Consider the following 14,550-nt stretch of genomic DNA (forward strand, 5'->3'; position numbering starts at 1 on the left):
TATTAAACCAATATATTCTTAGCCATTTCTAACTGCTGAATAGGTATTCCCCCCCAGCTTGGAGTGATAACTTAGATACTTTATGTATCAAATTTTAAAGCTGGTCTGGATAAAAGCAGAAATATTGATCAATTCCTATAAAGTTTCAACTCAAAATTTATGTTCGGAGAAGTCAACCTCATCTTTACCATGAGTGGTGTGGTTCTAGGATAATTTGCTAAAATTAAGAGTTTCTCTCCTTCTACTTCATATTTGGAACTTGTTCACCTTTCATCCATGTCCAACTCTAAACTTCTTTTTTAAATATATTTATTTATTTAATTGGCTGCATCAGGTCTTAGGTGTGGCACGCAGGATCTTCGGTGTGGCATGCAGGATCTTTACTTGCGGTGCGCAGGCTCCAGAGCACGGGCTCCCTAGTTGTGGTGTGTGGGCTCTAGAGTGCGCAGGCTTAGCTGCCCCGTGGCATGTGGGATCTTAGTTCCCCGACCAGGGATCAAGCCTGCGTCCCCTGCATTGGAAGGCGGATTCTTTTTTAAAATAAATAAATAAATAAAATCATTTATTTATTTATTTATTTTTTGCTGCATTGGGGCTTCGTTGCTGCACGTGGGCTTTCTCTAGTTGTGGCAAGTGGGGGCTACTCTTCGTTGCGGTGCGTGGGCTTCTCATTGCGGTTGCCTCTCTTGCTGCAGAGCACGGGCTCTAGGCGCGTGGGCTTCAGTAGTTGTGGTGCACAGGCTTAGTTGCTCTGTGGCATGTAGGATCTTCCCGGACCAGGGCTCAAACCCATGTCCCCTGAATTGGCAGGTGGATTCTTAACCACTGCACCACCAGGGAAGTGGAAGATGGGTTCTTAACCACTGAACAACCAGGGAAGTCCCTAAACTTCTTATTTTTGATTAAGCAATTCTGAAGATTACTTCTGGTCTAACGGCCAAGATCATCACTCCTTCTTTCTCTCCAAAAAAAAATGCCATTTACAGAAATACAGAAAATGTGATGATACAAAATTTTAAGTTATTAACAAAATAGGAATGCTTCTACTTGGAATTCAATTTTCTATATAATATTTTTACTTTTGGTAGAACATAGCTGTTAACACCTAAAAGTCAATCAGTTCTGGCCATGAGAGTAAATCTAGAGTCCATTAAGATTTTACATTAAAATAAATTCCATTAAGATGGCTGTCTACTATCCCACTTAAATAACCTGTGAATGTAGAGAACTGCCCTTTAAGTATGAAAGGGTGGTTTCTTCTCAAATACCCAAAAAAGGTCAAAATAGGTTTTAATATATTAATTGCCAAGGTGTCCTCATTCACAAACACAACACACACAATAAACAAGAATACCACATCTTTGTGTTCTTGCAGGTACTCATAACAACATTCTACACTCACACACAGGTTATCAAACTTTGTTGTTGTTATTTACTTATTTATTTATTTGGTTGCGTCGGGTCTTAGTTGTGGCATGCAGAATCTTTCATTGTGGTGCACAGGCTCTCTAGTTGTGGCTCGTGGACTCCAGAGCACACAGGCTCAGTAGTTGTGGCACACGGGCTTAAGTTGCCCCGCGGCATGTGGGATCTTAGTTCCCCGACCAGGGATAGCACCCGCGTCTCCTGCATTGGAAGACGGATTCTTTACCACTGGACCACCAGGGAAGTCCCCAAACTTCGTTGTTTTGAGGGGGTGTGTGCGTGTGTGCAAGTATACTAGAATATCCACTAACCATCTTTCATTACACTCTAAGAGAAAAATGCTTACTGTCACCTTAACTTTCAATATTTATTAAGTAAAGTTGAATTTCTTTTCATGTTTCCTGACTTTGTTTTCCTTGGTGAATAACTGCTGATGTCCTTCAACATTTTTTCCCTAATTAGGTTATTTTTGTTCACTGATGTGTAAGAGATCTTAGAAAGTTAGGCTGGCTATTTATGATACACATATGCAACTATTCACATATTCACTAACTGCCTATCAAGTGTCAGGCACTGTTCTAGCCACTTATCAAAAGTATCTAAATCAACTTTTTGCAAGCATCATTCTACATGGCTACCTGTTCAATACTATATAGACAGAATGCTTAAATTATGTTCTCTTATCAAAGACAAATATTTTAAAAATTATTTCTTTCAGATGATTCTATCTTATGTGTTTTCAAGTTTTAATACTTCATCCACTGTGAAGTTTGATCATGTCTGTCTATTTTTCTAATGGGGTGCTTATGTTTTATAATTGATTTGAGCTCCTCACTGTATTCACTGAAAGTATTTTTCCTTCAGCACTTGCCCTTGAAATATATTCATGACATTTTTAAACCTACATAAGTATATATTGTCAAATCAATCTCATCTTTGGTACTTCTTTTCTACTGCTCCTTCTAAGTACTTCAGCATAAATGACATTAAGAGTTATCTCATGTCCTGTTTTTTTTTGGAGTTAGACCCAACTTTATTTTTTCAAATAGTTAACCAAGGGTCCCAGTTCTATTTATTAAATAATCTATCTTGGTCTCTAGATTTGAAATGCTACTTTTCACATAGAGTAAATTCATCTATTCTTTTACTTCATGTCTTTTCTTTTGATGTAACATTTACATATGATGAAATGCACAAATCTTAAGCATACAGTAGCTGATTTTTGACACATGCATACATCTCTCTAACCCATTCTTTTGCTTTTTTACTTAGTGTCTCTCTCCCAGTATGAGTTAAATATTTCTCATTAAAAAAAAATCAGTTTTAGTTTCACCATTTAACTTTTTACTTAGTATACAATATGAGGTTACTAAACTTGATTTTTTTCCCTCTGAATGGTTATGAATAAAATATAATCTATCTGCTTAGTATTGGTCTCTGAGATTCTTATTATATATATATTGTTTTCCTATCTAGTAGGATCTATTTTAGCACTGTTCTTTGAATCTGTTTTTGTGAGCCAGTACTACACTATTAGAAAGCACTACTTGCCCTACACGCATAACTTTTTTTTTTTTAGCCATGTGGCTTGCGGGATCTTAGTTCCCCAACCAGGGATTGAACCCAGCTCCCTGCAGTGGAAAGGTGGAGTCCTAACCACTGGACCACCAGGGATTTCTCCCCATAACTTTTCTTTCTCCAAGTTTTCCCTCTATCCTCATCTGTCTTGGTTGATCTTTTTTTTTTTTTTTTTTTTTCGGTACGCAGTCCTCTCACTGTTGTGGCCTCTCCCGTTGCGGAGCACAGGCTCCGGACGCACAGGCTCAGCGGCCATGGCTCACGGGGCCCAGCCGCTCCGCGGCATGTGGGATCTTCTTGGACTGGGGCACGTCCCGTGTCCCCTGCATCGGAAGGCAGACTCTCAACCACTGCGCCACCAGGGAAGCCCTGGTTGATCTTTTTTATACAAGGAAAAAAGTGGAAGTACCTGACCCACTTAGCAATTTTAGCAATTGCAAAAAACAGTATTTAATCCAATGAAAATTACTAAAACTGGCTCCAGATAAAAAGAGAGCTATTTTCAACCAAATTTGGAGTAACATTTCTGCAATGTTACAACTTTATAACATTGCTCATTTTTCTCTTTTCTCCCCTTCTTTCCAACAAATAATATCACTGTTCCAATTACCTTAATTTTAATGATTCCATCTTGTGGTTCACAGTGTTGCTTCAGAAAAAGCTTTAGTTTATCACGAGAAAATAGATGTTTTCTGCGGCTACCAGGGGAAAAGGAGGAGAAAGAAGAAAGTGTTAGTATCAAAGAATTCAAACTGAACTCCGTCATCTCTTTTGAATGCATAACCTCAATTTCAAGCCTAGGAAAAGAAGAAAATTTCATTTTCCAATAGTAGTTATGTAGAAGTTACGAGAAACTTCAAATAGAAGTATTTATGTAGAATGTTATAAAATCAGCTTGAGTGGATCTACCATAAAAGTCCATTACAAAAACAGCATATGGGGCTTCCCTGGTGGCACAGTGGTTGAGAATCTGCCTGCCAATTCAGGGAACACGGGTTCGAGCCCTGGTCTGGGAAGATCCCACATGCCGTGGAGCAACTGGGCCCGTGAGCCACAACTACTGCGCCTGCGCGTCCGCAGCCTGTGCTCCGCAACAAGAGAGGCCGCGACAGTGAGAGGCCCGCGCACCGCGATGAAGAGTGGGCCCCGTTCGCTGCAACTAGAGAAAGCCCTCGCGCAGAAACGAAGACCCAACACAGCCAAAAATAAATAAATAAATAAATTAATTAAAAAAAAACCAACAAAAAAAATACCTTTCCTTCCCCCACCCCCTGCCATAGCACTTTGACCTTTAAAAAAAAAAAAAAAAAACCCAGCATATGCATTTGTTGCTTAGGAACCACTTAGAAATCAAATAAACCTCAAGGAAAATATACCACAGAGTAAACCAAATTTTATAAAATTAGATGATCACTCCTACAAGTATCACCATTAAAATTCTTAACATAATTAAAATTCGTAGACTACCAGATATTATCTCATAATACTTTGTAAATCAACATTCAAAAGGATATTGTGAATAGAACTGAACATGGGTTTTTATCAAATTCTAAAATATTCTGTATTTAAACATTATATGGCAGCCAACAAATTCATGGGATTAAAATTAAAGAGAATTAGAGTTATTATGATTCTAAAAATACACTATTTTTCATTTTCCCTTGCTCCCAAATTAAAAAACAGCACCACCACCACACACAGAGCAGAACAAAAAAATAACACACAAGTATTTCTGGAAAGGTTCTGGAAAGAAAGCAAATGTTTGAACTGAATTTAAAGTATTCCTTTCAAGAAAAAACTAAGTTAAAAGCTTCTATGAGTAAACAAACAATATAGGAGTTTTTAAGTAGCAGCCCTCCCCCAAATATATATTCTTTTCCAAAACTACAGGAAGGACTGTACGAATAAAAGGATCTGAAAAAGGATCCCAGCACCATACAGTAGCTGAGAAGGTAATTATGCTTTGACTACTGACTAAATATACTAGTCCTCAAGAAATGTATTGTCCTACCTGGCACGTATTAGCCATATATATATATTTTAAGACTTTTTTGATGTGGACCATTTTTAAAGTCTTTACTGAATTTGTTACTATATTGCTTCTGTTTTATATTTTTGGTTTTCTGGCCAAGAGGCTTGTGGGATCTTAGCTCCTGCACCAGGGATTGAACCCGCAGCCCCTGCACTGGAAGGTGAAGTTTTAACTGCTGGACCACCAGGGAAAGTCCCTGTTTTGTTTTTCTGTTTTTTTTAAAATAAATGAAATTAAAATTAAAACTTCAGTTCCTCACTATTACTAGCCACATTTCCACCATACTGGACAGCACACATATAACCTTTCTATCACTGCAGAAAGTTCTACTTGTCAGAGCTACTCTATCATATCAAGTCTTCCTTACAGGAATATTAACATCTCTTTATTATAGGAACAGTATTATCTTTTTTTTTTTTTTTTTTTTGCATCAGTAACTCAAATACTTCCTCTTTTCCATATTATGTGAAGTATATTCCAGACATCATATTATTTCATCTGTAAGTTTTTCAGTATGTATCTTTTAAAGAGAATGGCTCTTTAAAAAACATAACCACCAAAGCATTTTGTAAAATATTATAAATTAGTAACACTAATTCCTTAATATCATCAAATGTCCTTTCAGTGTTCAGATTTAGTTGTTTGGCTTCATTTGTACAGTTAGTATATTTGAATCAAGATCCAAATAAGGTCGGCATATTATGATGGGTTGATCTGTCTCTGAAGGTTCCCCTCTACCTCTTTTTTTTTTTTAAGTTTTTATTGGAGTATAATTGCTTTACAATGGTGTGTTAGTTTCTGCTTTATAACAAAATGAATCAGTTATACATATACATATATCCTCATATCTCTTCCCTCTTGTGTCTCCCTCCATCCCACCCTCCCTACCCGACCCTTCTAGCTGGTCACAAAGCACCAAGCTGATCTCCCTATGCTATGTGACTGCTTCCCACTAGCTATCTAGTTTACATCTGGTAGTGTATATATGTCCATATATACAGTACCACTCTCTCACTTTGTCCCAGCTTACTCTTCCCCCCTCACCGTGCCCTCAAGTCCATTCTCTAGTAGGTCTGCGTCTTTATTCCTGTCTTGCCTCTAGGTTCTTCATGACCATTTTTTTTTTCTTTTAGATTCCATATATATGTGTTAGCATACGGTGTTTGTTTTTCTCTTTCTGACTTACTTCACTCTGTATGACAGACTCTAGGTCCATCCACCTCACTACAAATAACTCAATTTCGTTTCTTTTTATGGCTGAGTAATACTCCATAGTATATATGTGCCACATCTTCTTTATCCATTCATCTGTCGACAGACACTTAGATTGCTTCCACGTCCTGGCTATTGTAAACAGAGCTGCAATGAACATTGTGGTACGTGACTCTTTTTGAATTATGGTTTTCTCAGGGTATATGCCCAGTAGTGGGATTGCTGCATCATATGGTAGTTCTATTTTTAGTTTTTTAAGGAATCTCCATACTGTTCTCCATAGTGGCTGTATCGATTTACATTCCCACTAACAGTGCAAGAGGGTTCCTTTTTCTCCATACCCTCTCCAGCATTTATTATTTGTAGATTTTTTGATGATGGTCATTCTGACTGGTGTGAGATGATATCGCATTGTAGTTTTGACTTGGATTTCTCTAATGATTAATGATGTTGAGCATTCTTTCATGTGTTTGTTGGCAATCTGTATATCTTCTTTGGAGAAATGTCTATTTAGGTCTTCTGCCCATTTTTGGATTGGGTTGTTTTGTTTTTTTGATATTGACCTGCGTGAGCTGCTTGTAAATTTTGGAGATTAATCCTTTGTCAGTCGCTTAGTTTGCAAATATTTTCTCCCATTCTGAGGGTTGTCTTTTCATCTTGTTTATGGTTTCCTTTGCTCTGCAAAAGCTTTTAAGTTTTATTAGGTCCCATTTGTTTATTTTTGTTTTTAATTCCATTTTCCTAGGAGGTGGGTCAAAAAGGGTCTTGCTGTGATTTATGTCATAGAGTGTTCTGCCTATGTTTTCCTCCAAGGATTTGATAGTGTCTGGACTTACATTTAGGTATTTAATCCATTTTGAGTTTATTTTTGTGTATGGTGTTAGGAAGTGTTCTAATTTCATTCTTTTACATGTAGCTGTCTGGTTTTCCCAGCACCACTTATTGAAGAGGCTTCCTTTTCTCCATTGTGTATCCTTGCCTCCTTTATCAAAGATAAGGTGACCATATGTGCATGGGTTTATCTCTGGGTTTTCTATCCTGTTCCATTGACCTATACTTCTGTTTTTGTGCCAGTACCATACTGTCTTGATTACTGTAGCTTTGTAGTATAGTCTGAAGTCAGGGAGCCTGATTCCTCCAGCTCCGTTTTTTGTTCTCAAGATTGCTTTGGCTATTCAGGGTCTTTTTTGTTTCCAAACAAATAGTGAAAATTTTTGTTCTAGTTCTGTGAAAAATGCCATTGGTAGTTTGATAGGGATTACATTGAATCTATAGATTGCTTTGGGTAGTAGAGTCATTTTCACAATGTTGATTCTTCCAATCCAAGAACATGGTATATCTCTCCATCTATTTGTATCATCTTTAATTTCTTTCATCAGTGTCTTATAATTTTCTGCATACAGGTCTTTTGTCTCCTTAGGTAGGTTTATTCCTAGATATTTTATTCTTTTTGTTGCAATGGTAAATGGGAGTGTTTTCTTGATTTCACTTTCAGATTTTTCATCATTAGTATATAGGAATGCCAGAGATTTCTGTGCATTAATTTTGTATCCTGCTACTTTACCAAATTCATTGATTAGCTCTAGTAGTTTTCTGGTAGCATCTTTAGGATTCTCTATGTATAGTATCATGTCATCTGCAAACAGTGACAGCTTTACTTCTTCTTTTCCGATTTGGATTCCTTTTATTTCCTTTTCTTCTCTGATTGCTGTGGCTAAAACTTCCAAAACTATGTTGAATAAGAGTGGTGAGAGTGGGCAACCTTGTCTTGTTCCTGACCTTAGTGGAAATGCTTTCAGTTTTTCGCCATTGAGGATGATGTTGGCTGTGGGCTTGTCATATACGGCCTTTATTATATTGAAGTTCCCTCTATGTCTACTTTCTGGAGGGTTTTTTTCATAAATGGGTGTTGAATTTTGTTGAACGCTTTCTCTGCATCCATTGAGATGATCATGTGGTTTTTCTCCTTCGACTTGTTAATATGGTGTACCACATTGATTGATTTGCATATACTGAAGAATCCTTGCATTCCTGGGATAAACCCCACTTGATCATGGTGTATGATCCTTTTAATGTGCTGTTGGATTCTGTTTGCTAGTATTTTGTTGAGGAGTTTTGCATCTGTGGAACAGTATTATCTTTTGGTGCTAACAAAGAGCTGCAAGTCATTTAAGTCTTCTATTATCAAGTATAACTTTCCACCTTATAATTCTTTGCCTCACCAATTAAGAAGAAAATGAGTTAATACAACTGTAACCAAGATCTCGCAGAATTATATTTACAGTATAAGTCAAAAAGTAAATAGAAAAGTGAAAAATATTAAATAGGGAATTACATTACATAAAAAACATATCTTGAACTAAAACCAAAAAAAAAAAAAAGGAAAAAGCTCAACAATGAATAAAGAAAACATTGGTTGTCTCAACTATGCTATTCATTAGCCCATAAACTGAATAAATTCAAAAGTTTGAATAATTCATGAGCATTATCTTGGAAATGCTATTTTTCAATATACAATAAAGTGGAGAATGCTCCAGAGATCTAACATTAATGATAGGCCCCCAAAAACAAACAAAAAACTGCACAGACCCATACAGTTTATAGAAAGTAATATACCTGACTCAGGATCCACTCAATATTTATAATATTGTTATCACTTTTCTTTGGACTCATGAGTATATGGGTGGGGGGTGGGCAACAGGGATGAGAGAATAAGTAAAATTATTTTACATAAAACAAAATGCAAGACTGAATCCTACGTGCAAGTTGATAGTTGGCTGATGATGTCAACTACTTACTTTCAGGTGACTAAGAGACTAACCTCAACAGGCAACAACAGGGATTTTCCTAAAATATATCAATGTAACCTAGGGCCAGTTCTTTTTTTTTTTTCTTTTTTTTTTTTTTTGCGGTACGCGGGCCTCTCACTGTTGTGGCCTCTCCCATTGAGGAGCAACAGGCTCCGGACGTGCAGGCTCAGAGGCCATGGCTCACGGGCCCAGCCGCTCCACGGCATGTGGGATCTTCCCGGACCGGGGCATGAACCCGTGTCCCCTGCATCGGCAGGCGGAGTCTCAACCACTGCGCCACCAGGGAAGCCCTGTGTCATATTTTAGATTCCACATGTAAGAGATATCACATGATGTTTGTCTTTCTCTGTCTGACAATTCACTTAGTATGATAATCTCTAGGTCCATCTACGTTGCTGCAAATGGCATTATTTCATCCTTTTCATGGCTGAGTAGTATTCCATTGTATATATATACCACATCTGCTTTATCCATTCATCTGTCAAAGGACATTTAGGTTGTTTCATGACTACCTCTATCTTTTGATTAGGTCACAAACAGGAATTTTTTTTTTTTTTTTAACATCTTTATTGGGGTATAATTGCTTTACAATGGTGTGTTAGTTTCTGCTTTATAACAGAGTGAGTCAGTTATACATATATATATGTTCCCATATCTCTTCCCTCTTTGTCTCCCTCCCTCCCACCCTCCCTATCCCACCCCTCCAGACAGCCACAAAGAACCGAGCCGGTTTCCCTGTGCCATGAGGCTGCTTCCCACTGGCTATCTACCTTACGTTTGTTAGTATATATATGTCCATGTCTCTCTCTCGCCCTAACACACCTCACCCTTCCCCCTCCCCATATCCTCAAGTCTGTTCTCCAGTAGGTCTCTGTCTTTATTCCTGACAAACAGGAATTTTTAAACATTCTCATTTTTTGTTATTAAACTTCCTCAGAAATGGGCAGAGACTGATCAGATGTTTGTGTCTAATGAACATAATATTACAAATGTGACGTACTTCTAAGCACCAGGTTTCTCAGCTTTGAAAACTGACTTCTCTCATGAGAAGTGCTTCATAAATAGAATCCTTCTTAATTTTTTAGATGTGAAGACTATTTGGAGTTAGTTACTAAACTAGACAAAGGGCTCATGGTTCACTAGGAATCACATTATCAGTCTATGAGCATATAAATATACATGTATTTTAAAAAGGGAAGCAATCACTCGCTACTACCCATTTGTTCCACATCAAATCTCCTTAACTGAACATAATTATTCTACTTTAAACTACCATACAGAAGATATGGAATTTTACCTGATTTGTGTTGCTTTAACAATAGCACACTCATACAATTCGTTTTTAGTGGGTTGCACCTTGTACTTGAATAACAAGGGATCAACTGTATCTTTCTTCTTCCTAAAAAGAGCAAAGACACAAAATAAGTTAATAATTTGTTTGGGGGACTTCCCTGGTGGTGCAGTGGTTAAGAATCCGCTTGCCAATGCAGGGGACATGGGTTCGATCCCTAGCCCAGGAAGATCCCACATGCCGCAGACAACTAAGCCCGTGTGCCACAGCTACTGAGCCTGCGCCCTGGAGCCCATGCACTGCAACTACTGAGCCCACGTGCCGCAATTACTGAAGCCCACGTGCCTAGAGCCCATGCTCTGCAACAAGAGAAGCCACTGTAATGAGAAGCCCACGCACCACAATGAAGAGTAGCCCTGCAACTAGAGAAAGCCCGCATGCAGCAACAGAGACCCAACACAGCCAAAAATAAATAAAAAAATTAAAAAAAATTTGTTTGGAAACATATTTTACATGAAATCTAGTTTCTAAGGACATACTATAACAGAATCTAATGCATTTTAATTTTAATTATGATTTTATAAGTTACTGATATGCCTCACTATTTTTTTTGTTTGTTTGTTTTTGCCGTACATTGCGGAGCACAGGCTCTGGACGCGCAGGCTCAGCGGCCATGGCTCATGGGCCCAGCCGCTCCACGGCATGTGGGATCTTCCCAGATCGGGGCACGAACCTGTGTCCCCTGTATCGGCAGGTGGACTGTCAACCACTGCACCACCAGGGGAGCCCCTGCCTCACTATTTTATTAGCCAAAATAGCACAAAGCACTATTTTATGTTGGGTAGGTACTTTAATTACTCATTCAATAAATTTTCCTTGGGTGAAGAAATTAACTCCAGATGAATAAGCAGACTATCCAGTTTAGGTTAGATAAATTTATAAATAGCTCTTGGATTTACTTTTAAACCTTTTTTAGCTATGTAATCTAAGAGCAAAAGTGGAGATAATGTAGTTTACCCTGTTTCAAGAACTAGCAAAGTAGCTACACATTTAATTCCCACCCCTACCAATTTCTCATTTTTTCTTCTCTTTTGAGGGTATATTCATTCATTCATCCATCCATTCACTAAATAGTTAAGAGCCTACAATGTGCCAAAGACTAAAGAATAAGGATTCACTGGCGAACAAAACAGAAATACAGTGGGGAGACAAACAAAATAGACGACAGGGTAGGTCTTAAGTGCTATGAAGGGAACAGAGTGCAGAGTGAAAGGTCTCTGTTTCATATAGGGTGATGATCCCTGATAAATTGACCAGGTAGGCCTTCCAAGAAGTTGACATTTAAGCAGAAATCTTAAAAACAATGAGGGAGCAACCCATGAAAAAACTCTTGGGGAAATGAGTTTTTAAAGGAAGAGAGAAAAGAGTGTGTAAAGGTCCTGAGGGGAAGGCATGCATGGTTTGCACAAGAAGCAGAATAAACAGGGAGAAAAAGAGGAAGGTTCAGTCAGAGAGGCAGCAGCAGGGCCAGACTACGGGTTATCATTAAGGGCTCTCAATTTTACTTTGAGTAAAAACACCAGAGGAGGGACTTCCCTGGTGGCGCAGTGGTTGGGAATCCACCTGCCAATGCAGGGAACATGGGTTTGATCCCTAGTTCGGGAAGATCTCACATGCCTCAGAGCAACTAAGCCCGTGTGCCACAACTACAGAGCCTGTGCGCCACAACTACTGAGCTCAAGTGCTGCAACTACTGAGGCTCGCGCACCTAGAGCCCGTGCTCTGCAACTAGAGAGGCCACAAAAATGAGGAGTCCGCACACCGCAACAAAGAGCGGTCCCTGCTCGCTGCAACTAGAGAAAGCCCTCACACAGCAACGAAGACCCAATGCAACCAAAAATTAATTAATTAATTATTTAAAAAAAGAAAAAAGACACTGGAGGATTTTGAATAATGGGGTGATAATGATTTAACTTACACTTCAGAAGGATCATTCTGGCTGGGATGAGGGGAACAGAGTGCAAACAGGGATACCAGTTAGAAAGCTAATGCAATAAAACTAAGTGAGAAAAATGTTGGCAGTACAGACTAAGAGGGTAGTGGTGGCAGTAGACAGAAGTGGTTAGATTCTGGAAAAGCTGCCTCTGTGAATGCAATCGTATATGTAAAGGGGATGTAAGTGGGGGTTATAGAGAAGAAAATGATATGAAAGGATGATAAAGAGGAGTACTGGGCAACTGGGTAATGAAAGTAAGATACAGTCAAAGTGATATAAATACAGTGCACACACTGCAGACAGTGCCAATCTATATGGATTTATATGATTTTTCTCCAAGAGCACTCAGCTGACCAAAGCTGTCAATTGACTAAATCTCAGAAACTGACAGAGTTTCTTTATTATATGCACCATAAAGTGAATAATAAAGGACAGAATGAATTTTCCCAGGTAAACAAAAGTGGAATGTATAACTGAATGAAGTGAGCTTCAACTGTTCTTGTGCAGCTGACGAATTAACTAGGTAAGTGTCAGTTTTTGCAAATTCTAAGGTGTTGTTGAACCATATTGTTTAGATGCATAGTATACCAGTGTATGACTAGAAAGGAAGAGAAAAAATTATTTCAATGGGATATCAGTACCCAATCTGACATACATACATACTTACTTAAATAAATAAATAAATAAATACATACATACTTATTTATTTAGGCTGTGCCGCATGGCTTGTGGGATCTCAGTTTCCCGACCAGGCACTGAACCCGGGCCTTTAGCAGTGAAAGCGTGGACAGCCAGGGAATTCATACATTTTAAAAATTATTAAAAATCACTTACCCATTTTGAAAAGAACTGTTTTGTGTTTCTGAATCATCACTATCACTGATGATAATAGTTTCTCCATCTATATTGCTGACATGTCCATTAGCAAAACCATTTTGGTGTGATGGAGGGAGGACTTCCAAAATCCTACACTGTAACCTGAAAGAAAATGATACATTTAAAAATGCAAATCATTTGACATTTTATAATCAAACATTTCAGAGCAATCTATTTTGAACAAATGAAAAGCAATTTTGTAGAAACTATGGCTGATTACTATAACCAATTTAATAAAAGAGAAAATCTGTAACATCCAATTTAAGTAAAGGTTAGCTACGATTTAACACAATACAAGACTATTTTAAAAGTCAATTTATCACGATTCTTAGCAATTATATTCATCACTAAAGTTACTGTTTAGAAGATCAAGTACTGGCATAATATCTCATTATACAGATTAGGCCTTACAAGAGTTTTTCAAAGCATTCAATACTTTAAATTCTGAAATTCTCCTGATCATAACCTTTTTTATTCTCTTTCTAACTTATATTGCGATTTCTGATCTCTGGAAAGCTTCCTATTCACTAACTCTACCCTATTTTGGCTTCCCTTACCTCTGCCTGCTGTATCTGGATTTTATAGGCTGCAATTTCAGACTCACTCACCACAACTGAAATGTTTCTCAATCTCATTTTTCCTGTGCCAATTTTCAACTGATAAATAATTTAAATTTGCTATAGCCATACAATGGAACATTATTCAGCAAAAAAACAGGAATGAAATACTGATGCACTCTATAGTATGGATGAACCTTTAAAACATTATGGTAAATTAAAGAAACCAGACGGAAAAGGCCATATAATATATGACTCCAGGGACTTCCCTGGTGGTGCAGTGGTTAAGAATCCACCAGCCAATGCAGGGGACATGGGTTCGATCCCTGGTCCAGGAAGATCCCACATGCCGAGGAGCAACTAAGCCCCTGTGCCACAACTACCGAGCCTGGGCTCTAGAGCCCATGAGCCACAACTACTGAGCCTGCATGCTGCAACTACTGAAGCCCACGCACATAGAGCCCATGCTCCGCAACAAGAGAAGCCACGGCAATAAAAAGCCCATGCTGTGACAAAGCGAGAGAGCGGCATGGACATATTTACACTACCAAACATAAAACATATAGCTAGTGGGAAGCAGCCGCATAGCACAGGGAGATCAGCTCAGTGGTTTGTGACCACCTAGAGGGGAGGGATAGGGAGGGTGGGAGGGAGGGAGACGCAAGAGGGAAGAGATATGGGAACATATGTATATGTATAACTGATTCACTTTGTTATAAAGCAGAAACTAACACACCATTGTAAAGCAATTATACTCCAATAAAGATGTTGAA

The 14,550-nt window shown here is 38.3% G+C and overlaps 1 protein-coding gene across 1 annotated transcript in view; it reads right to left on the reverse strand.

The window, feature by feature from the left end:
* Positions 1–14,550, reverse strand: part of BAZ1A (bromodomain adjacent to zinc finger domain 1A) — a 96,105-nt gene that overhangs the window by 47,237 nt on the left and 34,318 nt on the right. Inside the window, exons 3-5 of the mRNA XM_007464812.1 lie at positions 13,179–13,322; positions 10,355–10,456; positions 3,614–3,701 (exon numbers count right to left, since the gene is read on the reverse strand). Of these exons, the coding sequence (XP_007464874.1) occupies positions 3,614–3,701; positions 10,355–10,456; positions 13,179–13,322 (334 nt within the window). The remainder of the gene's footprint in view (positions 1–3,613; positions 3,702–10,354; positions 10,457–13,178; positions 13,323–14,550) is intronic.

The sequence above is a fragment of the Lipotes vexillifer genome, unplaced genomic scaffold (assembly GCF_000442215.2).
Source record: "Lipotes vexillifer unplaced genomic scaffold, Lipotes_vexillifer_v1.1 scaffold324, whole genome shotgun sequence".
Classification (NCBI taxonomy): domain Eukaryota; kingdom Metazoa; phylum Chordata; class Mammalia; order Artiodactyla; family Lipotidae; genus Lipotes; species Lipotes vexillifer.